General features: G+C 48.5%; 1 protein-coding gene across 2 annotated transcripts; it reads right to left on the reverse strand.

Moving 5' to 3' along the window:
* Nucleotides 1-506: 506 nt before the first annotated feature.
* On the reverse strand, nucleotides 507-24,363 carry GABRP (gamma-aminobutyric acid type A receptor subunit pi). Of its 2 annotated transcripts, XM_070414420.1 has the most exons (11): nucleotides 24,223-24,363; nucleotides 20,703-20,799; nucleotides 20,164-20,282; nucleotides 15,597-15,664; nucleotides 14,503-14,720; nucleotides 11,937-12,019; nucleotides 8,543-8,680; nucleotides 7,926-8,078; nucleotides 7,236-7,423; nucleotides 1,105-1,162; nucleotides 507-599 (listed from the first exon to the last, which is right to left on the reverse strand). In XM_070414420.1, the coding sequence occupies exons 2-11, from the start codon at nucleotides 20,753-20,755 to the stop codon at nucleotides 538-540; spliced, it is 1,140 nt and encodes a 379-aa protein (XP_070270521.1). In that variant the 5' UTR covers nucleotides 20,756-20,799; nucleotides 24,223-24,363; the 3' UTR covers nucleotides 507-537. The 2 variants fall into 2 exon arrangements, with proteins under 2 accessions (XP_070270521.1, XP_070270520.1); XM_070414419.1 differs by lacking the exons at nucleotides 507-599; nucleotides 1,105-1,162 and adding an exon at nucleotides 4,103-5,133.
* Nucleotides 24,364-24,803: the final 440 nt, after the last annotated feature.

Here is a 24,803-nt window from a genome sequence, read left to right on the forward strand (position 1 = left end):
CTGCTTAGCATGAGCCAGAATTCCAGAATCCCAGAAGAGAAGCCGGTGTTCAGCATAAGCCACATGGTTTGTACAAACAGTTGAGGCTGAGGGCGTCACTCTTACAAATTAGGGAATAGTGGGAACTCTTTCCAAACCCTAATTCTCAGATGCCAGCAATGGTCATCTTGCAAACAGAATTTTTAAGGATAGTAGTCTCAGGCCTATTATGTTAACTTCTTTCTACACAGTATATTAACCAAGTTTCTGTATTGGTTGAAAATGGGTTGAATCTCCAGATGAAAATGGAGCTTCAGGTGATGAAGTCTGAGATCCTATCCCTTGAGGACTGTAATACAATTCATGCCTTGTCTTACTAGTAAATAAAGGGTGTCCCAAAATTCACACAAGAAGTAATTTTGATAGAAAACACAGGTTTATAATTAAAAATTGTAAATATTTTATTGATTCATAAAGTATACAGTATAGGGTTATGTATGGAATAGCATATTGGGTAAATGGCCTCCACAGCTTTGCTGGCACATACACACTCTTTTGTTATTGCCTGAGCAGCCGCATTTTCGAAGAAGAATGGTTCGATGATGCCTCCAGCCCCAAATCTGCACCAAACAGTGACACATTGTGGATGCATTTGTTTCTCAACAATCACTCATAGATTTTCTGAACCCCAAATGCAACAATTTTGTCAATTAACCAAGCCATCAAGATGAAAATGAGCCTCATCAAAATTCAGCCACATTTATGCAAAACGGTCATGGAAAATTTCAACAAAAGAGTGTGTATGTGCCAGCAAAGCCATGGAGGCCATTTACCCGATATGCTATTCCATATATAACCTTATACTGTATACTTTATGAATCAATAAAAAATTTACAATTTTTAATGATAAACCTGTGTTTTCTATCAAAATTACTTCTTGCGTGAATTTTGGGACACCCTTTAGGAAGCAGGCCAGGAATGTAGGGTATGGACCACCCACCCCTCCAAGACCATTTAGGTCCTGGCTCTAGTCAGGGTTTAGAGAAGAAGAGATAACTGGCTTGCAGATGCAGATGTCCTCACAGATCACAGAGACACTGGCTCAACACGCAGCAGCTAACTCACTTTTTATGTCCTGTTCCCCTCTCCAGTTTTCCAGATGGGGTTGTGTCTTCTCTGATTTCTAGAAAGGCATAATTGTAAGTGATGAGATGGCATGATCAAAGCCTACTTCACACCCAAGTCACTGAAAGCTGTGAGTCACGTGACTCCCCTTCAAGTCCCCCCCAAAAAGGCATAATGATGGAACACCACCCTGTGGGCCACCAGGAATATCAATAGGCATCCATTTCTCGGTGAGCAGTAGTTGGTATGACACTTTCATTTTCTGCAGCCAGAGGGGTCTCCCTGCATCTACGCCTCCCAAGGTCGCCTGGCAGAATCGAGCCATCTGCTTTCAGGCATGCGGGTGGCGAAATCAAGGGGAGACATGATTGTGTATCCTCATGGGGAATTTCCAGATGGAGACTCGAAGTTTATCTGAGTAGTTCATTATTCAACTGCATTTCGTTATTTGACTTGCACACTTTCTTCCTTCTAAACAATGAGACTTGCTCTGAGTTCATTTGTCTGTTTCCTTTTATTCAGTTCACTTATTCAAGTGAAGAGAACAGCATGTCCCTTGTACAAAACCTTTCTGGAACCTTTTAATGGTAGTCATTACCTCTTAGCCTTGCTTTTCAGGGCACAAAATCTTCTTATTGGACCCGTTTTCTATTATTTTATTCGCTTCTGTCATTTTTCTTGGACTCTTTTCCAATTTTTGCACATCCTTCTCGAAAGCATGATGGTCAAAATTGGACACAATGTGTTTCAACCCAAATAAATTACAGTATGACATATATGTCTAAATTTTCTACAAAAACTGTTAAAAATGATGTGCATTATATATGTATATTTTTTAATTATTCGGAAACATGAGACATGTATTCAAATGTTCTTTTGTTCATTAAGGTCCTTGGTACAACATATACATTACACTGACTATATACTAGTATTGAGGTATAATTCCCTGTCAAGACTCAATTTTATTTTTTTAAGTTTACTTATTTTTTAAGACTCAATTTTAAAAATGTATATTAAGAAGCAAGATATTTGGCAGTAAATGTATTCTGGACCGATCAAAATGGACTATGGGCCAGCAGCCGAGAAGAACTGCTCTTTCTGTGTAAGAGTAATGCACACCATTGAAGAAGGAACATGCCTCAATCCTGGTTGTCACACTCTCCCTGACTACGATTGTCCCCTTACTTGTCTGGCACTAAAGCCCACCCTGTACTTTTTCTTCTAGTGGAACTCCCCTGTGTCACCTACTCATTTTCAGCTGGTGGTCTACTGTGATTGCTAGCTCTTTTCTGATCTGCCCATTTCTCCATTTCCCCTGACTTTCCCTTAAAATTTACTTGTCACTTACTTGTTATTGAATGTCTTCCTACTTATATACAACTTTCTATATTGAGAATATTGACATTTTTAATATCAAGGTAATTAAAAATTATAGTTCCATGCCTTAGAATATCCTCAACGCTTCCTGGTTTCATCATTTTGGGAAGTCCCATTGTATCAAGAGGTTAGCTTAATGTTTTTTACCCTAGAAATAAGTATTTTGAATAAAGCGAGTCCTGGGACTGACTGGGTAGGTAGGATACATGAGACAGATGTAGAATGTTAGGAATTTTTACTGGGAACTCCAATATCCCAGACCACATCAAGTTCAGAGAGATGCAAAATCCAATAATATACCCCCCCCCCCCAAAGTATATTCTCAAACTATAAAAATCTCATTTAACAAAAATAGAAGGTAGTTTCAAAACAATAAAGAAGGCTTGGAAGGAAATCTGTGAAATTTCTGAGAATTGGATCTTTCAATATCACTGGGACCAGTTGCCTAATTGCAAGGCAAGTGTTACAGGGCAGTGAGGTCGAAAAGGGCATTGACTGTCTGTCACCACTGGTTATTTTCCTCGGCAGGAGATGTGTGTGTGTGTGTGTGTGTACCACTGAGTTTGTACTACAATGTATACCTTTTCCAAATAGGATCTTACAATAAATGAAGATCAATCTATAGATGACCACTTGATTTGGTGGATAGCTAATGTGCTATATTTATTTCACAGTTTCACATATTTATAGTTTTCTTCAGATAATGTTTAAATGGGGTTTCAAAGAAGATATTTCCTTGTAAACCTTTTTTAAAAAATCACAAATATAAATGAACCATACAACTACATTCCACCCATGTCAGTGACCCCATTCCTATTAGAAACATTTTGTTAAAAGTTCAGGCGATCAAGCCCATAGAAGCTAAATTGTGAGAAAAGCATCATGGTGGGGCAAAGAAGAGAGCCTGTGGTATAGGGGGTTATAGAGGCAAGATGAGCTTCCAAAGCCATGTTTATTTCTGAAAGGAGGGATGAAGGCACACATTCACTAGAAAAGGAAGCTGAAGAACTAAAGATGGCAAGATTCTTTAAAACGACAGACTGAATTGGAAGCCTTGATCACGGCACACTCGCACATCGCCACGTATGCTGTGGGCTGAACTTGGCCACGGAGCAGGAAGAGATGCGTGCTGTGCTTCTTGTTTTAGGATGAGAGTGGCTGGAGTTGGAAAGGACGGCTCACCTGCAGCCTGAACATAGGTTCTGTAACAAGTTCCACTGCTCCTCAGAAAGTTCAGGACCCAGGGCCAACGTTCTCCTGCTCTTGCCGTCTAGCTCGAAGGCTCAGGGAAGTGAGCGTGGCCACGCTGGCTAGTGCTAACCCACTTGTTTCTGGGAAATGCAGTTCAGTATCGAATAAGCATCATTCCTGGTCATTAGAGCTTAGGGAGGCAAGCTCCTCCTGGAAGGACACAGGGGTCTGCTGCTGGGAAAGAGCAGCAGATAGAAATGGACTCAACACTGCAAGTCTTCACGGCAACAGTCCACACGAAGACTCCCAGAATCACTAAAAAACACACAAAAACCAAACAGCCTCCATTCCCATCCCCGATATGGAGAAGAGCTCCAGCAATGGGGAGGGTTGGCGTGTGTATAATGATAAAGGGATAAGACATGTTAAATGGGGAGTAAAACCCCAGAGCCCTTCCAGTCTGGGGAAGCCATTGTATCTTCAAAACAAGGGGTTTATGTGTGAGATTATTGATCCACTAAATTTCTCTTCACTTACATCTGACTTTTCAGTGGTAGGACTTATTGGAATTTGGGGACAATTCTGTTGTGGTATTAAATACAGTATTAAAAACTCATCTTGGTGTTAATACAGTGACTTTCAGTAAATTGACTTAGGCCCACATTTCATTTGAATCAAAAACAAAAAACTAGAAAATGTTGCTCCCTAAATAGGCAACAATGTGTTTTATAAGCACTACGGAGGTTTAACAAATGGCATGTATGATTAATTCAGAAACAACCCCTGCCACTTGAGGGTTACTCAGTACATGGAATGGCCTCCCTCTCATATTTTTTATATGAGGTAAATGCAGACCAGGGAGCCACTGAGCAGGCAGCCAACCCTGAGTACTGCTTGTAATCTTGGCTCCATGGGGATGTCCTTTGTAAAGATAAAAAAGGAATGGGTTGATATTTCTATTACAGGACTCTGTAATGCTGGAACATCTACAAGCTTAAATAATGGTTGGGGAGTCCATTCTTTGATAATAAATGCTAAATTGTTACTTTAGTTATTTTTAGCACCATTGGGTTAGGGTGCACACTTGGCTTAGAATACCATTTATATCATTATTTCCTTCTGTTGAAGTCCTATGGCATGCAAATTTTTAATGTCCTCTTAAAAATACATATAATATGCCCAGTAAAATACATTGGCCAGCATAAAAATCAAAGGAAACAGTAGTTTGGAATATCGATCAACATTACTGGGGTTTTGAATTGTGAAATAATCAACAATCCTTCCCATCTTATCTCGGAAGACAAACTTGAACTTGTCACTGGTTTTCATAGTCAAGTTGCTGTAGTCGACGTTATCGCCGGAAATTTCAATGGTGGCAAAGCTGATCTTCCGTTTAAAGCTGGAGATGGAGCTGTTGATGATGTTAGTAATATTGACTTCTTCCACTTCCTTCGGCATCCCCTAGTTCATAGACAACGCAGTTAGCTGGAAAGCTTGAGTCAGCAAAATAAATAAGTGGGTATTTATATACTTGGAGGCCTACGTATTGCATAATTAGGTTTAATAGAGAGTGACATTGAGTGCATCGGAAATTGGCTGGTAAGCCAGACTTAGCAATCCTGTTATCCTGCTTGTAGGCACTGATCCCTTGTCCTTAGCTTGTGTAATGGGAAGAATAACCATTGTTCACTCTAGCTGTGCAGAGCTGTGTGCTAAATGCTAAATTCACAGCCTTGAAGTTAGCTGGCCTGGGTTCAAATTCCATTCTCTCTCTCACTCTTGTGAAATTTTAGTCACCAAAATCCCTTAAAAATTTTATTTCCTTGCCTGCAAAATGGTGATGACATTAATACCTACCTCACGAGCCTGATTGGAAGATTAAACGGTATAAATTATGTAAAACATTTAGTAGGTGTTTTGAGGGATTTCATTCTGTTTCAGGGAGGGGGAAGTAATTGATTATGAGAAGTAATAGAAACCAGCAGTGTCTTGAGGTCTCGCCACAAACAGAAATAGTGATGCTCCTTGAAATTCCAGGGAATTGCCATTCGCCAACATGTTGGGGCGACACTAGGATATGAGGAGCGTAGTGACGTCAGAGAGAACCGCGTATAGGTCCTTGGCCAGGCCACTTACTAGATGAGGAGTCTTAGATGAGTTATCTCATTTCTCTGAGTGGTAGGTCCCTAAACAGTAAAATCGGGATGATAATGGTACCCATCTGATGGGTTGTTGGTGGACTAGGAGAGGTTGGTAAGCTGACTGGCACACAGCAGGTAATCTGGAGTGAAGCGACTGTTAGACACACGGCAAGATAAGGGCTTTCTGGATCTTCAGTGATGGATCTCGGTCTTTCTCCAATTCCCTTTTTGGCAGTCTACCAAATTCAGAATTTTTTGGTAATTAACCATTGTCTCCTTAAGGAAGAAAATAAGTGAAATCCATGTCTACCTTGGCTGGCACATATGATCATTTGCCTCTGTCACTTGGATAGCATGACTGTGTGAAACATTGTTCACAATAGTCGAACACAAGGGAAAAGACACCTGGGTCTTCGGGCTCTGCCGATTCTTCATTTCCTCATCATTAGACCCTGTGTAGTCCTGGCACTCTGCTAAAGGTGGCACTTCTTCTGTATTAGATCTCTATTCCTTTAAAACATTTTTTTTTTTGCTTTTTAGCATGAGCTTTAATATGCCAATGTCTATCAACTTGGGCTTACAAAGAATCCCAGGGTTCCGTGGACCTGGAGAGAATGGTTATTAAGAGCATGGTCTGTTGCCCACTGCAAGTGGGAATAACAGATTTGGGAGCCAAGGAGAATTAGGTTCAAATCCAAGCTCTGTATCTTACTATCTGTCTCCCCTGGGAAAAGTCCCTTCCCCGTCCCCTACCTCAGATTCCACAAGTATACAAATGAAAAGGGCCTTACTGGGTTGCTATGAGCATTTTAAAGGATATAATATTTGCAAAGGGCTTGGTACTGTGCCTGGCACATGTAAGTGCTCCATAGATAATAGCTATTATTATTCTGAGAGCTGGACCACATTTCCAATTAGCAGAAAGCTATGCTAATCAAGAAATTTACCACAATTTGATTTTTTCCTACTTTTTTTCAGTAAACCATTGTTTGTCTAATTTAAGAAAACAAGAATGCACCAAAGAATTAAATAGTAAATACAGATTAATCTGAAACTTGTAAGTAGCTGATCACATTTGGTTTAATATTGGGTTGTTGTTTTTTGTGGATGCTTGTTCTTTTAGGTGTGATTTTATGTTGCATACAGATAACAGTTATTTTCTGCTGGAAAATTAAACATATTAATATCTCATTGCATTTGGTGAAAAGAACAATCCTTTTCAAAAGGCATCATGACTTCCAGAAGCTCCTACCTGAACAAGATGAAAGTCACTGGAGCAAAGTGAGTTATGGGGGATGGGCTGGGGGTGGAGGGGTGGGGGGGGTAGGGGGGTGGGGAGGTAGTAACCAGGTCCAGGCCATCTCTACCGACCAGCCCATGGCACAAGTGATGAATCATACATAGGGCCCTCAAAATTCTTACCCTGTCTTTGGCCGCCATCTGCTGTAAGGAGCTGTAGTGGGCAACTGCGTATTCCAGGAGGGCCCCAAACACGAAGCTAAAGCAGATCCCCAGGTACACGTCGATGGCCTTGATGAAGCAGTTGGTGTTGGGAAGGGAAGTGCGGGACCCGATCATCAGTGTGGTCATTGACAATACGGTGGTCACTCCTGGGAAAACAGGCAGGCAATGTTCCCACGCCAGTGGCCAGGGGACCTTCCACCGTTACCTGGGAGACTGTCTCTATTCAGGACTTGGCAAGGTGGGCACAGGACCCAGAAATGGAACAGAGCGCATTTGGGAGATTCCATGGCCTTCTAGAACGGGGTTGAATTGTCCGTTTTGTACAGATATGAGCGATGGGTTTTTTTTTTTAAATGTTTCACCTTCTGTCCTCTCATTAGAGGGGGTTGGTCAGTATGCAAAGTAATTGGCAACAGGCCATCTAATCACAACATCCCCTTATCTGTCACTATAAAATTAAGTTTAAAAATGTACTACTCCTAGAGTAGTCTCTTTGTCTCGCTCTTTACTTCTTTCTCTCTATTTCCCTCAAAAACCCAACTCCGGGAACTGCCCTGTGACTATCAATGAAAACAGTGGCAGAAGGAGAGGAGGAGGGGAGGGGCCTAGTAAGCCAGCTCTTAGACATCTCGGGTTGGAGCTGCTCACCGATGCAGGTTCTTGCAGGCACGGAATCGAGGGAGATCCAAAACGAAACCCAGGACAACACCACGAGGAAAGTGGAAGGAACGTAGGTTTCCAAGATGAAGTACAGGACATTCCTCCGGAGCTCAAATTGCAAGACCAGCCGCGTATAATTTCCTGAGAGGGTAAGCAAGGGGCAGGAGGTCACGTCTGCTCTCAGGGGGCAGTGGTTTCCCCGCGGGACGTTGAACTTGGCCGTATGGACAGTAAGCCCTCTGCTGCCCACCACACCTAGTGGATCAGGAACGGCCATCGCTTTCACGAAAGGAAATGCTGTTGTCAAGTGGGATTTACGGGGGTGCTGATGCCCCCCGCCCCGCGCCCCCCGATCCTCTTCCTGTGCCTTTCTCTGTCATATTATCCCCGCAGCACGTAACTCTGGTGTCCTTGTCACCTACCTCGCCCGACTGTGGGCCCCTTGGGGGCTGTTTCAGTCCTGGGTGTAGTGCAGGTAAAAGTACCAATTCCAAGCCCCCCCGGCCCCACCACACTGCAGAGGGGCTCCCAGGCCCCGAAGTGGAGATGAGCTCCTATTTCGGACCCAGTTCTTTTGCTTTTGTACAATCTGTCCCACGAGTTACCTGTCTCCTGCTGGGACCGGGTGACGAGGGTGAAGTACCGCTGGATGGTGTACTGCGCCAGCCGCAGGTTCTCCAGGCCCCGCACTGAGTCGTTGCCGCGCAGCCAGCTGAACTCCACGTCGCTGCCGTCGTAGCCCCCTGGCGAGGAGCAGAGCCCTGGTCAGTGCAAGAAGGTGGCGACCGAACGGGACCCGGCAACGCTACGCTACGGAGACCGCGGGAACTCGTCTGGATGGCGCCAAGTCCGGGGATGAGTCCGGGTAACACGCCGCGCGGTTTCTCACCTGTAACTGCAGCGTCTGCTCGGGATGAGATGACCTGTGAGCACGCTGCCTGCCACTGAGAACCGGTTCAGCGCTAAGCGCAGAACTCACTATTTAAGTACTTACTGGACACGTGTGAACACACAAGGTCTATGCTGGGTAGAGCCTTCCAGGACAGTCTGACACCCCCCGCAGTATTCCCGGGGCCTTGAACTCAGTCTGTTCCTATTTCCGTGTGGGCAAAAAATGCAACACACAACAACCCCGCCGCGGGCCACTGTATTGATGTCAATAAACATAGGCACTTGAGAAATCTCAAAGCAGTTTGACTAACTGAGTTGATAATAGTAGTAATGGCTGCCTTTTATGAAACATTTATGTTCTTACAAACTTGCATGGTAGATATTTCTATTTTTCTTCATTTTTTTCAGATTAATTTAAAAAAAATTTTTCAAGTACAGTTGACATTCAGTGCTATATTAGTTTCTGGTGTATGGCATAGTGGTTAGCAATTTATATAACTTATGAAGTGATCCCCCAAAAGTTTAGTACCTGCTTGGCACTATATGTAGTTATTACAATATTATTGTCTATTCCCTATGCTATACTTTTTACATTTTCTGAGATTTGGATGGATCTTATGGTTGAGAGATATATATTATACTAGAGGCCCGATGCATGAAATTCGTGCAAGGGGTTTGGCCCTCACAGCCCCGGCTGCCTCGGCCCTCACAGCTCCAGCTTCGTCCCGAAGGTCGTCCAGACGGTCATTCTGCTGTGCAGTCTAATTAGCATATTAGCTATTTATTATATAGGATAGGATTACATGTTTTGCCATTTGACCTAGTATTCACTCCTAAGTATCTGCCAAGAGAAACCAAGTCATGTTCACAAAACAACTGTACACAAGTGTCCACGGCAACATTACTCATCACAGCTAGGAGGTGGAGCAGGACAGAGGGCCTCCTACTGCTTGTATGTGTTTGTATGGAATCACGAGGAATAAAGCAGTAAAAGGGATGCAGTACTGATTCACACGCTGACACCTCAGAAACATTATGCTAAGCGAAAGGAGCCAGATGCAAAAGACCGCATAGTGTGTTGACCCAATTTATGTGAAATATCCCTAACAGGCAAATTCAGAGACAGAAAGTAGATGAGTGGTAGCATGGGGGCTGGTGGTGGCAATGAAAGTGACGGTAAATGGGCACAAGAGGTCTCTGTAGGTGACGGAAATGTTCTCACAACAAAATGTTGCAGTGGTCGCACCGCTTGGCAAACTTACCAAACATCTTTGAATTGTACACTTAAAATGGGTAAATCTTATGGTGTGTAAATCTACCCCAATTAGGCTGTTAATAAATAGCTCTTGAGTCAGATACTATTGTTTTTCCCACTTCATTCATGAGGAAACTGAGGTCCAGAGATGTTGTTCTACTTACCCAAAGGCACACAGCCAGTGATGGGAAAAGCCCAGAGATTCTGGTCTTCTCCCCAGGCCTCTGTTTTCCCAGGCTACTAGGAACGGTATGCCAGTGCTGGAGCTAGCATTTTGGGGACTCTTAGCTACAGCATCCACTGTTTAGAAGCATCTATCTCCCCTCCAAGGGCAAGGAAGAAGTCATGAGCTCTTAGAGCAATGGTTCTCAACCTTCTGGCCCTTTAAATACAGTTCCTCATGTTGTGACCCCAACCATAAAATTATTTTCGTTGCTACTTCATAACTGTCATGTTGCTACTGTTATGAATCGTAATGTAAATATCTGATATGCAGGATGGTTTTAGGCCACCCCTGTAAGGGGGTCATTCTACCGCCAAAGGGGTTGCGACCCACAGGTTGAGAACCACTGTCTTAGAGGATTTCCAGGTAGAAATTGTCTGTGGACTTTCCTATAGAAACACCTCCAAATTTACTGAAGGGAGCTGACCAAATAGGCCTAGGATCCCAAAGAAATAAAAAGAAAATGATCTAAAAAAGTGAGTCATACCAACTTGGACAGTTTGCTTTGTGGGATTGCATCAATTCTTTTTTAGGGATCGCGTTCGGGACAAAACCCTGGGTGAGGTTTCTGTACCCAAATAACTGCTAATAGACACTCAATTCCCTCTGCTCATGGGGATGCAGGAGCTGTGCAAGCAGAGAGCTGAAGTTTCCGGGGGACTCATTGCTGGGATTTGAGATGAGAACAGCCACACATGGAGGGCAATTGCTTTTGCCATGGAGGGCGGAAAAGGAGTTCCCGTCTTGATAACCTCAAGTTCAAGTCTGCCCCCAAATAGCTGTATTGTTCCAAGAAGGCGATGCACACATTTAATCAATAAGGTAATTAATCTGCCGGTCTGAGTCTAATTAAATGCCGGCCTCTGAAAAATGACTGTTGCCTTATAATGGCCGTGTTCTTAGATGTTGGCCACTTGTGTTCTCATGTAGGAAGTGCCTGCTGGTCTCCAGCGTGACTAGGGTTTTTCCTCCTCAGACAAGCCACACCTTGGTGCCTTAATGACTCCTGTCTGTGGCACTGTTTTCCCAGGACATTCATCACAGGGACCACTCCCCCAAGTTTGGTGGGCATTTCAGAGAAATTCACTAGGGAACAATGGCAATTACTCATCAACACCATTTGAGGCACATCAACGCAGAGCAGTTGCTTGTTTTTCATCATGAGCAGGTCCCCAGCCTGCAGTTTAGTCAGATGCTCACGTACCGGCATGACTGCATTAAGCTTTATATATGTCAAACAATTTCTTTTAGAAGTTGAAAGAAGTTGTATGATCAATGTCAGGATTGCTTTGTATATCTGTCATTTCTAATCTTGGCTGTGTCCTTTCTGGCTTCCATGCCTTCGCTGATTCTGAGTCCCCTTCCTAGTCTTACCGACACCCATTTCCTGTCCACTCTCAGGTGGAACTATTCTCTTTCAATGCACAATGGTCCTCCCCAAAATATGTAATTTTGGGAGGTTTGGCTTTGAGCAGTCTCCAAATCTCTCCGGACGTAGTCAGAAGGGCCAAATCCGGTGTAATCAACATCAAGAAAAGAAAGGCCACTGTGTACAGCACACTCTTTGTGAACACACAGATCTGAGTCACTGAGGAAATCAGCTCCGGGGGCCTGCGGGGCATATACTCACAGCTTTCCAGTTGCAACTGGCATGTCTGTGTGTCCATGGGGTATTTAGACAGGTCCATGTTACACGCCACAGTCGTCGTGATTCTAGGAGAGGAAGAACAGGTTCAGAACAGTGTTATGAGGATGCTATAGAAAGTATGCATTCCTTCTAAGGATGCTCCATGAAGACTTTCACATCGAGTCTACAATGAGCATGTGACTTGGAGCCTGCATACGAAGAAGCCTTCCCTCGGTTCTCTGTGCTAAGCAACGCCTGTGAGGCTCGGTTACCGCTGGGGTCCAGAAGGGAGGAAGAAGTTGGAATGTTGGCAATCCAGAGGCAAACGTGCAACAACATTTGCAGAACAGAACCACTCATTGGCTTGTTTGAGATGCTTTTGCATCCAGTTATTAAATTTCATCTTCACGACAAACCGGAAGGAGCTAGAACAGAGATTACTGTCTCACTGCCGTCACCATTTGACAACAGACTCGGGGGCTCACTCAGGCGCACACAGCTCTTAGAGGCAGAGCTGGGGCTGGAGCCCGCTTAGAAGGCTGTCCAGTTCTCGAGGTCCCTCCCTCCTGGAGGGACCAGCGTGCAGAGGAAGTGGAGGCTTCCCAGGGCACCAGGCACTGTGGCTCTTAAGGACCAACAAACAGAGACGTGCAATGAAACATCGGCTAAGCCCTCCCAGTGGACAGTCCATTGGCAGACCTTTACCTTCCTTTTTCTTCGGTGTCACACATTTTTATTAAGCACCTTTATTTATTAAGCACTGTGCTGGGTGCTTGGGAAAGTGGAAATGATTACTGCGTGGTGCCCACTCCATTAAGGGAGAGAGGCTAGCAACAGCTGCAATTTACCGACCACGAGCCAGTCCCTGGGCTCACGGCGTTGTGTGCGTCATCTCTTTGCATTTCTACAGCGGCTTTATGAAGCTGGAACCCTTATCATTTCTCTCCTGCGGCTGAGAAGACTGAGGCTCAAAGAGTCGACTTGCCTTAAGCTTCCAGAACAGGACCGATTTCCCCCAAATCTGTCTGACTCTAGAGTCAGGCTATTAACCATCACCCGTTATTTGTAACCCTTGTACATGACAGATGTGTTATGTGCTATGATACAGACACATGTACACACTTGCATGTGCACATACATCTATGGGAACACAGGGAAGGGGGACATTGGTAGGCATTAATGTTGATTATGTTGGTTGGAGTTGGGGGTCAAAGAAAAGGTCTCATTAGGTTTCTTTTTAAAAATTTTTTCTTATTGATTTTTTAAAATATATATTTTTACAGATTTCAGAGAGGAAGGGAGAGGGAGAGAGAGATAGAGATAGAAACATCAATGGTGAGAGAGAATCATTGACCGGCTGCTTTCTGCATACCCCACACTGGGTTTGAGCCTGCCATCTGGGCATGTGCCCTGACTTGGAATTGAATGGTAACCTCCTGGTTCGTAAGTCTATACTCAACCACTGAGCCATGCCAGCCTGGCTTTCTCATTGATTTTTAGAGAGAGAGAGGAAGGGGGGAGAGAGAGAAACATCGATTTGCTGTTCTCCTTAATTATGCACTCATTGGTTGACCGGGGATTGAACCCGCAGCCTTGGCATATTGGGGATGATGCTCTAACCAACTGAGCCACCTGGCCAGGGCTCATTAGGCCTCTTGAAAGAAGAGTTGGGGTTTTGGCTGATCTTGGCAAAAGTCAGTGCAGCCGAGGAGGATGAGATGAAGAATCCAGAAATTCATTTTCTTGGTTAGCTCAGTCTTCGTTTTACAGCTCCAGCCTCCTCTTTTTGGGGGTGTTTGGTCCCTGGCCTTCTCCCCAAGGCCTCTGGGAGTATTCGGTTTGCATGAGCAATGATGAGCCACTCTCCACACTGGCCCTCATTGATGACCTCATGCAGCACTCCTGAGCACCTTTGTGGTTTAGCCGACTAGTGGCTTCATGAGCAATTGGTTGGGAGAATCTTTTGGCCTCAGGGATTGGGGAGGGGACAAAGGGAAGCCCATGGCCGCAGTGGCAGAGGCCTTGGGGCCCTGCACTTGGATTCTCTGTGCACACGGACTGCGACACGTGGAGATGCATCCTGGAATTACCCCATCCCCACAGCCCCAGGAAAGGAAAGGCCTTGGTATGGCCGCCTGTTTGCTCTTGCCATCCCCCTACCTCCTTCCCTTGCTAACTTCCTTTTGCTCTTTAGGACTCGGCTCAGCGTACTGCGAATGCATCCTCTCACATCACCCCAAACCACGCACCTACTCCCCAGCCTGGGCCCTCGCACCCTGGGCTCCCTGTGCTCCTGTGTCTGTGTCTGTGTCAGGACCATGTCTCCTCCCTCTGTCTCTTCAGAGTCCAGCCTGGGGCCTGGCACACAGCCGCTGCTCAGCAGATGCGGTGGAGCCACCCTGAACGGAGGGAGGCCCTTCTGGCTTCGGGGCAAGGATGGACGAGGGCAGGAGCGTGGGAAGGGGCCTCAGCATGGCTGTTGGAGTGCCGTCCCGGCGACTCAAGATGAACCTATGCCCTTTCTGGCACCGGCTTCCCCTCCCAGCCCCAGGTCGCGGTGCCCACTCACCTGAGGGCATACAGGACTGTGCCGTTGGAGAAGAGGCGGATGAGCCTGTTTCCCACGGTGACCTCATGGAGGAAGGACTTCTTGGACTCCACAATGTACGTGTCCGGCACCCAGAGGAACTCCACGAGGCGCGCGTCCAGGGTGACACTCTTGTTGCCTTCGAACACCAGCCGCTGGTCTGTCCAGCGCTGTCTGAGGTAGATGGTGGCCGTGTAGTCCTGGGGGGCCAGGGGGTAGGGAGGGGTAGAAATGGGTGACGAGAGAAAGATTCTGAAATTGGAAAGGGTCAAGTCTTACTCCCCTCCCTGTGCCGCGCCAGCACGGCCAAGGGTGACCCTGAGAGGGGGCGGTGAGGATTAGAAAAGACAGACAAGAGAATAAAGCTGAGGCTGGGTGGGACGCTGCCCTCTCTGATGGAGAGAGACAGTGCCACGGCTGTAAGCCGTCTCTTTATTTTATAGCAGATTCCACGAGGAAAAGTAAGGGCGTGGTTACAATGTTCTCGTGGGTTTCAAATCTACTCAATTACATGCACCTGAACTCTATCAAGCTCACATCACTCAGGCACGTGGGGCCACGTGTTCAGACCATAGGTTCAAGCTTACAACAGTAGCCTTTGGCTATCATTGTGCTGGGAGGGCTTTGCCCTCCAAGCTGGGACTTACACGTGGCTTTGCCATGAGAGGACTGTGCCCTCTCATTAGTCTGAGGCTTGAACCTGTCCAAACACTAGCCGCTCTCCACACCTCCCCCCTCCCTGGGGTCAAGTACATAGGTCTGCTGTGGTGAGTACAGTTTGCTTGGGGCCATGGCCTGTGGCCATAAGAGAATGAAGCACCTTATTCTAGGTGGTAACTTTAGAATGGGAGCCCCGATTCTTATCCCGCACTAAATGTACCCACTCCACTCCCTCGATTCTCCCCTTCTGGCCTTTGAGTCCACTTTCCTCCGATATTCGTTAGATCTGTTTCACAAGAATCTTCTAGAGTCTGAGTTTCAGGGTCAGTCCCCACCTATGTCTGTTCTGTTTTCACGTCCCCCCTTAAACACAAGGAGGGGGACCCCTCGGTGGCAGACGGAGGGGCCTCACTTACCATGTTACTCTCTGAAATACTGTAAATACTAGCGATGTCCAGAGTCAGGGCTATCTGAACGGGTTCTCCTAAGATTGAAGAGAAAACCAGAAAGACTTACACAGAAACACTAACAGAAGGCTTCCTAACATTACATTAGCATATGTATATATATTTTGTTAGTCCTCCCCCAAGCATACTTTTCCATTGATCTTTAGAGAGAGTGGAAGGGGGAGGGAGAGACAGAGAGAGAAACATCGATGTGAGAGAGGCACACTGGTTGCCTGCCACACTCACCCCGATCATTAACTGAGGTCTGTGCCCTTGACTGGAATTGAACCTGGGACCCTTGCAGTCCACAGGCCGACGCTCTCTCCACTGAGCCACACTGGCCAAGACTATTTTTTAAATTAGAAAGTTACAAAAGTAACACTCGACTGTTGGAAAATCTAAAATCCTTTAGAACAGTGATTGTCAACTGGTGTGCCACAAGAAGTTTTAAAACATGCAATACCTGACTATTCAGTTAGGGGCACTGACCTCTCTTCCCTTAGACTGTCCAAACAAACAAACAAACAAACAAAAAACAACAACGGCCAACACAATAATAGTCATCTAGTGTGAACGAATCAAAATTATACCTTTTTTTGTTATTTTGGCAAAAAATATATTTTTGGTGTGCTGCAGAATTTTATTATTAGTTTCTAGGTGCCATGAGATGAAAAAGGTTGAAAATCGCTGCTCTAGAAGTAGATAAAATACCAATTAATTTCTATCCTCCCCTCTCAGGAGAAAACTTCGTGTAGACTGTGCCTCCCTCTGTATGAGAGAAATGCACAAATATATCGTTCGCTTAATATAAGGGAGGCCACACTATACTCATTAGTGCGTATTTTAAAGGCTAGAGTGGTGCTTGCTATTTTGTATTTGGAGGATTTTTCCTATGGTGCTTGCAAGGGACTAATTGCTTAGAAAGGTAAGTGAGATCCCAGGATTGGTGCATGGAAAGCTTCCCCCCCCTTCAACTAAGCAACTCTACCACAAGATGGCATTCAAGACTGCTCATGCATGAGCTCTCACGCACCTATGGTACTTCTCCCCCTCTCCCCCTCCCTTTACTCCTCAGGAACCCTAAACTAGTCAGAATCCCAGAACCTTCCCCACTTGGGCCAAACCCCTGAGAGGGCCAGGCCCAGCTCCTGAGCCTGAGGCCAGGCCAGGGGAGCTTTCTCCTCAGCCTGGAGTGTGCGAGGATGGCCCAGGAGTCAGAAAGCGGTGAGTTTGACCTCAGCTTGGTGACCCAGGAAAAGTCAGCAAATCCATCAAAACTCTACTTTTCTTACCTATAAGTGGGGTAACACCAAGGACATGTAAGGCCATGGAGAGGGCTAACTTAGATTAGGTGTGTGATGGCTTCTTTGCAAGGCAGGGACAAGAGGAATGCATTTCAAATGCATGCCCAGCTGGGTGTGCAGAAGGGACTCAAAAATAGTTATCTGCTCAGGCTCCCAGCATGGTGTCTGTCATGTAATAATAGGCGCCCAGTCAATGGCATTTCCCTCCCCCGCACCCCGCCCAGTCCCTGCTTCCGTAATCCCAGCTAAAAAAGGAACAAGTGTACGGACCAGGTTGATAGCTGCACTAATATGTCCTTGCAATAAATAACGGGGGGACTCCGGGGACTGTGACAATGCAGTGACCAGGAGGCGGAGAGGCGCAATTCCAGGGATGCTTTAAACACATCTGATCAGTGGGAATCGCACAAAGTGACCCAATTTTTCATCGGAGGAACCCAAGCCTTAGAATGCAGGTAGGAATTTGGAAATGGAGTTTTAGAGCCGATGCAATTAAAAATAATGACGTTAATAATACTTGTTCTTAATACTTGCTGAAAAGGGGAGATCTTTGGGGACAGACCCCGGAAGGGGCTGAAGGAGTGTGATGCTAGGTGGCTTTCCACCCCTCAAGGCAGCATGGTGCAGCGCCAGGAAGAGAAACTCGGAGTCAGAGTGTTCGGATCCCATGCCGGCCACTTCGTAGCTGTGTGACCTTGAGCAAATTGCTAAACCTCTCTGTGCTACAGTTTCTCACCTATAAAATAGAGCTACTCGTGCCTACCAGCAAGGGTTGGGCTGGGAAGGTTACGGATCTGTTTTAAGTGCCTGGAACCCAGTGGCCAGTTGGGTCAGTGTGAGTTGCCTTCCCCGAGGCACGTGGAAAACGGGGAAACACGCAAGAGCTCCGGCCCCACTGCGGTTTTTATTTAGTTTGTTTCTAGACGGTCTAGTCCAGGCCTGGCCTCAGTTGGTGCTTCTGTGGGCCAGCGCTTGCTTGCTTTCCCTTGTCTTACGAAACAAGCTGTGCCACCAGAGGGCAGCTCTCTCCTAGGAAAGAGGTCAGAGCCAGTTCCTGGGCAGTGCTCACGAGGGCCTGCTTGCAAACGGGTGCTCCGTCCAGCTCAGTCCCGGAAAAACCTCTGCAGGTCTTGTGTCTCAAAGACCTTGGGATTATAGAACCTGATGGACAGACATTACCGAGAACAATGACCCCGCCAAGGGCCCCAGGCTGCCACGGGAATGTAGGATCCTTCAGGAGCCAAAGTGCCACAGGCACAGAAAAGGGGCTGGGGGTGTGCTTTCCGGCTAAGCATTTTCACCCGAGGAGGGCCTGGGCCTCATGTGCCCTTGGTCAAGGTGCAGAATGAGCACCCTCCCCAAGGACCCGGCATCTTGCTGGCCGGTGAGCGGGCAGCAGGAAGAGCAGGGCCCTGGCCGAGCAGCTTCGGGAGGCAGAGAAATGGAGGGGTGGACCTAACCGGCTGTCAGAGTCACCTGCTTGTTGTTAGGGTTCGGCTGGGCCTGGAAAACCCAGGGGAGGTGGGAGCCCCCCTGGGTCTCTTCACATAAGTACCTCAGGTCCTGACTGTGTGGCCAGGAACATGGGTCTCAGATCTCTTACTCACGGGGCGTAACTGACCAAGGGCCAGCTGCTGTGCTCTGAAGTCTGTGATGGCATTTGCTCCGAGGCCACCCTTCCCGTGTGGGCCCACCCACCAGGGACTGAGCGCCGCAGGGGGACTACGGCGGCCTCTCCTGGGAGAACAGGGACGGGAGGCTCCTCTGATGGGAACTTCGGCTCACGGACTCGCTGGTGGCCTCTCCAAGCACATTGGGAACTCCGCTGCTAAGATACCTCCTCCTACCTTCCTCTCCTCCTTCCCTCCGACCCCAGGGTCAGACCTGTATGGCAATCTGATGACTCTCCAGCTTCCCCCTTTCCCACTCTATACTCCTTCATAGATATTGCCAAATAGTGTCTTAAACAGCTGGTCCCCTCTCAGTCTCTGCTTCGCAGGGGACTGGACTAACCCACTCATCCTAGACCCGCCCAGAGAATGTCATCGCCTGACGGGAGGAGCAGGAAGGAACGGGGATTAAAATAGACTGCGCCCCGATGATTGGCAGGTACCGTGCTTCGTGTGTATACCCTCACCTCCTTCAATCCTCCCTGGCAGGTGCCTGGCATGTCCCTGCAGAAAGGAAAACTGAGGCTCAGGAGGCGAAGGTGCAGTAGAGCCAGGAGCCAAACCCAGGTTTGTTCAAGTCCAGGGCTCTCTCTACTACTCTCTGCTCTGTGCGCCGAGGCAAGAGACCACCTTGGTCCGGTCTCGCATTTTTATAAATAGAGACCGAGACCTCTGCAGAGCTGTGCAGTTGGCCTCATCACCCCCCTGCTGCCTCATTCTTCCAACAAATATTAAAACGTCCTCTATGTCAAGCCCTGAGCTGCTGCTGGGGTTAGTGAGGTAAATAAAGCAAGACTCGCCCAGGGGCTGCAGCCCAGAGCTGAGACAGGCATAAACCCAGCGACAGTGACAGCATCACCAGGTAATGGCTATGATTTGGAGTTATGTTCAAAATAAAGTGTGAAGAAAGGGGATGGCGCCTGGCGGAATCAGGGAAGGCTTCTCAGAGGAGGCCTTTGATCTGAGACCTGAAAGAAAATTGGCATTTTACCAGGGAGTCGGGTGGGAAGAAACCTTTCTTAGCAGATAAATGGCTTCAGCAAAGGCATGGAGTCCAGGGAGGTCTCGGAGGTCAGGGAGCATTTGGGGCACACTTGTGTGGAGGGCACAGGGGGTGGAATTGGAGGTGCTATGACTGGCAGACAGATCGAGGCTGGGCTGGGAAGGGCCTGGTGTGCCACGCAAAGGGTTTTGGGCTTCATGCTGACGAGTGGAGGGCAGCCCTGAGGGGCAGGTGGGAGGCGGGAAGACCAGGTGGACTAGTCCTGGTGAGACGTGGCGGATTCCTTGAATAATGACGCCGGAAGTGGGGGCAGAAGGCAGACAGTGAGAGGTTGTCAGGCGGCTCTATAACCTCCCTAGCGAGGAGGAGGATTTCTTTAGGCTGCAGGTGGGGAGACAAAGTGCGGTGTCCAAGGTCGCCTGAAAACTCGTGGCGGCTGTGCTCATCCATCACTGCCCATCCCCCCGGGCCGCAGGTCGGCAGACAGTCAGCCAACCCTCCCGAGCCCTCCTCGGCTCCTGTCCTTTGAATTGATGTCCTGGACAAAAAGGATGACTTACCGCCAAAATTGGGCCTGAGAAACTTGTTATATCCGACAGTGAGGTTCTCAAAGCCGGGCAGGGAGAGCTTGTCGCTTCTGCTGACCTCCCTGGGGAGCCGGCTCCCCTGGACACGCATCCTGGAAAAGAAAGCAGGTTTCGTGCACACGCCTGCTTGCATGTGAATAATGTGTACGCCAGCCTGAGCTGTGTCTGCATATACATGTCTGGGCCCATGTTCCAGCTGTGACTTTCCCAGAGAGAAAGCTCTACCTTTCAGCTGTCCACTGGCCGTGGCCCTACCCCACTCCATTTTATTGCCTACTTGCCCTGCTGTGGTGATTTGGGGGCCCTCCACGTGTCTTCCCAGTAATCACCAGGGCGCTGTCCATTTCGGGCACTTTGGAAGCCCGTGTTTTCCAGGGAGATCAGATGGCAGGCAGTCCTGGGGGGCCAGGGAGCTGCTGCCCTCCCCCCCCCCCCCCCCCCCACCTCCCACCTCCCGCCCCTGCACAGACAGAGCAGTTCTGGCCAAGGCCACTTGGGGAAGCAGAGCTCACCTTCCGGCCAAGAGGCTCAGGCATAGCCAGGCCAGGTGGAGACTCTGTCTCATGGTGAGGAGCCGCGTGTGCAGAGAGGAGCCCAAGGAGGAATCACCTGTGGAAAGAGGGGGGCAGGTGGAAGGCAGACAGTGCAAAAGGCTCACCCCTTCTCAGCCCAGCCTCCCACCCCCCTAAGCCCAGCCTCTCACCCCCCTCAGCCCAGCCTCTCACCCCCCTAAGCCCAGCCTCTCACCCCTTCTCAGCCCAGCCTCTCACCCCCTCTCAGCCCAGCCTCCCACCCTCTCCCCTCAGCCCAGCCTCCCACCCCCCTCTCAGCCCAGCCTCTCACCCCCTCAGCCCAGCCTCTCACCCTCTCAGCCCAGCCTCCCCCCGCCTCAGCCCAGCCTCTCACCCCCTCTCAGCCTAGCCTCTCACCCTCTCAGCCCAGCCTACACTTCCTGCTCCCACATGTCCCCGAATGACTCCTTTAGGAGGATCACATTTTAAATCCCACCCGACGAAAGGCCGAGACCTTGCTCAGAGGGCGGCTCATGGCGCCAGAAAGCAGCTGGCCCAGCCTGTCCTGAGCCGAGACCGTCCTTACCCCGTCCTTGTCCTGACTCTGCTGGGAAGGATACCCCCCACTATCCACAACCGATTGTGCCAGGTGTCCCCTTATTTATCTGAGGGTCTGGGCCTGTGAGGCAGGTCATGGACACAGGAAATGAAACCCCCGAGGGCCCCCCCATGTGCCAGAGAATGAGTGGGGTGCTTCCCACAGACTGTCTCCCCCGTCCTCACAATGGCCAGGTGAGCTGGGCGGGTTCCCCCCTGTACAGACCACCCCATCTTATTGTGCTTCATAGATGTTGTATTTTCACAAATTGAAGGCAAGACCCTCCACCAGGAAACACGTCTGACGCATTTTAGTGCGATACTAGCACGAATGAGGCGGGCTGGACCCCACTCTGGACATCTCCGAGGCCTGCCTGCCCTGCCGCGAGCAAACAGCTCTGGGAAGGGCACTGCACTAGTGAAAGTCAGGGGGAGCACTCAGTCCAGGGCTGGCTGCCTCCTTTGTGGAGCCAGGACACTGGCTGCCTCCTGGGCCTGCTCCTGGGATGCCCTGAGGCCACTGGGCGAGCACCGTGCATGGCCAGGACTGACCGGTAGGCATGTCCCCGGCCTGGCCTCCTTTGGGAGCTGCTGTCAGATCCCCTCTGAGAGAGCAGCAGGCAGCCAGCCGTTGTTGGGACAGCAGAGTGGGGTTGAGGCGGGGCTCAGGCCTGGTCCCCGAAGGCCCCGGGCAGACCCTCCCCCCTCTGCGGTGACCTCTGTGAACCCAACCGCTTCCTACAATCCAGCCCTTCTGGGGCTTAGGGTGTGACTCAGCCACTAACTAAAGAATATTATTTTACTCACAAAACAATGCATGCTCATTGCAGAAATAAAACCCGGACAGAGATGAATAAAGTTAGAAGTGTAAGTCTCCATGCGTTCATGGATTTAACAAATGAGAGTGAGGAAGGCGGGGCTTGTGGGGGCTCAACATTGCTGTGAACCTAAAACTTCCCTAAAAGCTAAAGTCTATTAACACTGTAAGTCCCTCCCTCACTTCTCTCTAGGCCAGTGATGGCGAACCTTTTGAGCTTGGCGTGTCAGCATTTTGAAAAACCCTAACTTAACGCTGGTGCCATGTCACATATAGACATTTTTTGATATTTGCAACCACAGTAAAACAAAGACTTCTATTTTTTATATTTATTTTATATATTTAAATGCCATTTAACAAAGAAAAATCAACCAAAAAATGAGTTCGCGTGTCACCTCTGACACACGTGTCATAGGTTCACCATCACTGCTGAGTCTAGTCTCACTCCTCCAAGAGAACCACTGGTAGAGGGCATTTTATCTGTGCATACACATGTCTATTTATATACATGTATATTTTTGCATAAAGAAAAAATTAAAAAGTAAAAGAGAGGTGATAGCATGCATTTTTTGCTATTTACTTTTTTCACTTCATAATAACAGCAGACATTTAAAAATACTTTAATGCGTGCTTGCACTGTGCTAAGAACTGCTCGCATCCTCACAACAAATCTTTTGAGCAGTTACTACACTCTCTTCATTTTCAAGTGAAAAGGCTGAGGCGGCGAGAGGATTACAGACAGTCCCGGGGGTGCACAGGCGGTGAGAGGCAACCGAGTCCCGGCAAGCGGACCCCAGCACTTTTACCCCCTGAACCACGACACACGGGCCCTCCCAATGCCAGCCACACAGTCCCACGTCAGTCCCGAGAGCTCTGCCTCTCTTTGTCATGGCTGCAAGGTATTTCAGGAGCTCAATATCCCAACATTTATATAGCACATGTCCTAGTTATGAATATTTTCAAATATTTTTATTGTTACAAAACATATATGCAAGCTCCGATAACTCTGCGCTCCGTCATATTTCTCTACCTCAGCCCTTTCCTTCTCACTCATCAACAATACCAGTTACAGACAACACATTATCAATGATCATATTCAAACCTTCTCCCTTTGGTCCATTCCCCAATCCCTGGCTATCCTGTCCCAGTATTGCATTAAAGAGGGTCATGGGAGTGACTCCATGCCTTCCTCCATCCATTCATTCCATTGACCGAAGGCTTAAGGAGCTTCTCCTATGAATGAGACATCGCCGAACAGAGCTTTGGGTTCAGACACACCTGCACCATTTAACCTCTCAGAGCCCCGGTTTTCCCATCTGACAAATGGGGTGGGGGGAGGCGGGGTATTCAACACACATGAGTTTCCATCCCCCTCTCCCTCTCGTGTCTTCCACAGGGACCTCCGTGATCCCACTGTGACCCAGAGCCCACAGCGCAGGCTGCCACCCAGGGGCCGAGTGTCGGGAGCGTCACTCTGAGGGCATTTACTTGGGCGCCACCTCAGAAAGGACAGGGTCAGACACAGGACGTCACAGGCTCCCAGGCGGCTGATGGCACCTTTCTCTGGACTGGCTCTGAGAAGCAGAGGCCACTCCCATGTGTGTGGGTCTCCACTGCCGTCCCCAGAATCTCCCTCCCATGAATGCTGCGACCCCCAAACATCTCTCTACTCGGCCACTGTTCCCATCATCAGTCGCATAGACAGAACCTTGTCGGGAAGCAGGAGTGACGCCCACGTGAGGCTGGGGTGAGGGAGGCGGTATCACCAGGGGTTTTCCTTGAGAAGATCAGACGGTCACCTTGTGCGGTGCGTGCCCCCGCGGGCAGCACAGACAGGGACGCACCTGCGGCTCAAGTGCCAGACCAGGAGCTGGGATCTAGGCTCTGCCGCCTGCTCTGAGCTGGTGTCACTTCTCCCTGAGGGTTAATTGTCCCCAGTGTGAAGTGGGATAGTAATCAGTAGTTCTTGAGACAACGGGGAGACCCGATATTGGGTCGGTGCTCTGCAAATCCCAGGCCCTGCCCCCTCCCCTCAGTCCCAGCAGGGCTTGTATTCGATCTCCTCGCCTCGCCTCCCTCCAAGCACCAAGAGGGCCCAGCCCTTACCAGAGCTGCTGAGGCTGTGTTAGGGCAGGTTCTTCGGGCCTTCAGGCCGGACTTTCAAGCAGGTCATGGTCTTCTGGGTCCCCGAGCTGCTCCCCATCCTCAGCCCTGACCTCTTGGATGCCCACACACAGACGCTCTCTGATGGAGTGGCTCTCTCTATGGAAAACGGAGCTGCAGGACCAGCTAGGCAGGCAGGTGGGCGGGGCCTCCCGCAGCCCCTCCCCTGGGTGGGGCTCTGAGCCAGTCCTGGGTGTCTGTGGGAACTGCCCAGCTCCTGTTATGACTGCTGGCTGCCAAGGGGTTGTGCCTCAGCGATGTTCCCAGACCACAGAAGAGAATCTTGAGACCAAAGACCCATGAAAGTCAAATAAAGTGCGTGACCCCACCCACCAGGCCTGGAAGATGGGTCACAGGATGGCTGAATTTGGAGGACACCCCTCTATCCTGATACCATGGAATGGGCGTTAACAGTATATATAGTCTTGGGCAAGCCGATTCACCTTCCTGGTCCCCAGCTTCCCATCTCGGAGACAGAACTTGACCATTTCTAAAATTCTGAGTCCTGGTTGTGCATTGTGAGA

The sequence above is a fragment of the Myotis yumanensis genome, unplaced genomic scaffold (assembly GCF_028538775.1).
Source record: "Myotis yumanensis isolate MYYU_CA2020_CCGP unplaced genomic scaffold, mMyoYum1.0.hap1 SCAF_5, whole genome shotgun sequence".
NCBI classification, from domain to species: domain Eukaryota; kingdom Metazoa; phylum Chordata; class Mammalia; order Chiroptera; family Vespertilionidae; genus Myotis; species Myotis yumanensis.